General features: G+C 31.9%; 1 protein-coding gene across 1 annotated transcript in view; it reads left to right on the top strand.

Annotated features, from left to right (window-relative positions):
* Nucleotides 1-3038, top strand: part of LOC106880187 (D-2-hydroxyglutarate dehydrogenase, mitochondrial) — a 10976-nt gene that overhangs the window by 3076 nt on the left and 4862 nt on the right. The window contains exons 2-3 of the mRNA XM_014930040.2: nucleotides 1037-1234; nucleotides 2556-2749. Coding sequence (XP_014785526.1) covers nucleotides 1037-1234; nucleotides 2556-2749 — 392 coding nt within the window. The remainder of the gene's footprint in view (nucleotides 1-1036; nucleotides 1235-2555; nucleotides 2750-3038) is intronic.

The following is a 3038-nucleotide window of genomic DNA, read 5'->3' as shown; positions in this document are numbered from 1 at the left end:
CTCACTCCCCACCCCCCATTTAAAATTTTGAACTTTTCGAATTTTTTTCCCCTTATGTTTTAGATGACGGAGATTCCGAATATGCAAGAAACCACGTTTTCAAAATTTTCAATTTAGTAAGCATATAGATCTGCGTATAAAGAGATATGAATGTCTTCCTGGGGCTAAAAACAACAGTAACACCATCCTCTATAGGACCGCCACATTTAGTTGACAAATATATTTTAAGAATAAATGGACAGGGATAAATAGATAGATAGATAAATAAATGGATGAAAAAGTTCAAAACTTAAAATTGGGGGAGCGGGTGAAATTTGAGCCCCTTATTAAACTTAATAACATTAATTATTAAACATTAATGTTTGTTTCTCATAAAATTAAATTGTTATTTACCATTATTTAAGGCAAACACAGGTGAAACGCAAATTCTTTTCACTTTAATGAGTGTCTATATTTAATTTCGATTTGCATATGTTCGTCAATTCGCTACGATCACTTCAAAGTAAACAAATTCAGAATTTTAAATATGGTGGGGTGGGGTGAAATTTAAAAAAATTTTTGCATATTCATAATCTCCGACATCTAAAACGTAGGAACCCGAAAAAATTTTTTCAAAAAAAATGCATTTTTCAAGGAGAGGTGCGAAGCTGCATTAGCCCCCATAATTTTCGTGTTATGTATTTTATTCTTCCTTTAAAGACACAGCATGAAAAGGACATGGCTTTTATGTATATTTTCATACTGATGAAACTATGTGTGAACTTCCTAACTTAGGAATTCCAGAAATATTAGATATAATTATTTCGTAGGTTTGAAGCGCAGGATGAAATCATCCAGTTGTTGTTGTTGTTGGGGATTTCCCCCTGATATTAGAATGGGAACAAAACGTGACAAAAACTGAAGCACATGTTATTGTGATTAGATACGTAGAGTGCAGTGAATGACGTTAGTAGCATACAATGGATAATTAGTTACAAATTTTTGAAAGGAGAATTTCATAATTTGGCTGTTTTTTTTCTTGTGTTTGTTCTTTAAGGTGCATCATGTTTGATGTTGCTTCCAAAAACGACATCAGAAGTTTCTGAAATCTTGAGTTATTGCAATGAAAGAAATCTTGCTGTTGTACCCCAAGGTGGTAACACAGGCTTGGTTGGAGGTAGTACTCCTGTATTTGATGAAATTGTGATATCAACCCGGCTTATGAACAATATCATTTCCCTTGATAAAGTTTCTGGTGAGTAAAACCAAAAACAAAAACAAAAAAAAAGGCAAAACACTATTTATGTGCAACTTTTGTTTCCAGACTGCTCCACTTGATCTCTCCCCACCTCTCTGTCTGTCTGTCTCTTTCTCTCTCCCCTTTAGCTCTTTGTCTATCAAACAATCAGTCTGTCTCTCTTTCTCTGCCTGTCTAATTCTATATTTCTATCACTCTCTGTTTTCTTTTGAACTTTTACACATTGTTTCACATATGTAATTATGCCTTTGACTCTAATCCATTTAATTGTTTAATTATTTTCCCTTACAGATATATCGTTACTTTTTATTATTTATATATCTTTAAAATTTATTTTTATTTCTTTTACTTAATTGAATTATAATCTTTGCAAATACACATTCACAATATACAAGATATAACTTTTAAAACTTCCTTAGTTTCTGATCTGAATCCTTTCAAGAAATATGTAACTTTTGTTTTTCTATAAAAACAAAAAACCCTGAAGAGATTCTACCCCATACTGTTTAAAATGATAACCAATTGGTTATCATTGGATTTGACCCAAATCCTTCAAACTATGCATTACTAAGGGGCCAGAATCAAAACATATGTAGGTTTTTTTTAGTTTCTTTTGTATTTTTTAAAATTTATTTGTATTTAAATTTTAACTTCAAACTATGATACAAATAAATTAACTATAATTAACTCTCCATTTTCTTACCTTATTAATAATACTCATTATAATAATCCCAAACATATCATGGAGATTTTCTTTTAATATGATGAAGTTTAAACCAGTGAAATTTTGAATTTATTAATCCCTAATGAGGATATGACATCCTTAAAATGACTTTTGACCAGCAGGATAAAAACTTCTTTACCAATGGGATCCAAACTGTAACACTGATAGAAGAAGAGCATGGACTGCAAGGTGGGACTATGTTAAAAATAAACCTCATTTGGTTCCATAAGAGTATCTTGGTCAACCTATAAACTTTTCAGCCAACACTTGTATCTATTGCATGACCAACCTCAAAAGTCACTGCATGTCACTGATATATATATATCACAAACTGGATGTGTCTATTCCAATAATAGAGAGCAGTTGCCATATTTCATTCTATATAGGCTACCTCTGATGAGTGTAGGACTACATAATCAGATTTTTACCTAACACTGTTGAATCCCTAGCACAAAACCGATTGGTAAGATTTGGCTGTAATGGATATATAATACTGTACGTTTTGGATAAAATATATATATATATTATATATATATTGTACGTTTTGGATAATATATATATTTATATATATTGTACGTTTTGGTACTGTTACAGGTATATTGATTTGTGAAGCTGGGTGTGTTCTGGAATATCTAGAAAACTATATTAATCAACACCACCTGACCATGCCTCTTGATCTTGGAGCTAAAGGAAGCTGCCAAATTGGAGGAAATCTTGCTACCAATGCTGGTGGAATCCGTTTTTTAAGATATGGATCCCTACATGGCAATGTTCTTGGATTAGAAGTGGTATATATATATTCTTTCATTTTCCTATTTATATTCATTTTCTTCTATATTAAAATGGATGCGATGGTTTTTATTGGATTAATTGTTTTCGTAGTTAGATAATTTTTGTTACCTGCGACGGTTCTGCCTTGAAATAGAAAGGGGAAACTGTCTATTTTTATCAATGCAGCAATGTGTCAAAGGGCACAAACAGTTATCTCCCATTTTTATTCTTAGGCAGAGGGGCAAAGGTTTGAAATGGCAATTGAACTAAGGAAAACTCCCCTATGAACTGATAGTTGATGTGCGT

The sequence above is a fragment of the Octopus bimaculoides genome, chromosome 12 (assembly GCF_001194135.2).
Source record: "Octopus bimaculoides isolate UCB-OBI-ISO-001 chromosome 12, ASM119413v2, whole genome shotgun sequence".
Taxonomy (NCBI): Eukaryota; Metazoa; Mollusca; class Cephalopoda; order Octopoda; family Octopodidae; genus Octopus; species Octopus bimaculoides.
This window is presented reverse-complemented; position numbering and strand designations above follow the sequence as displayed.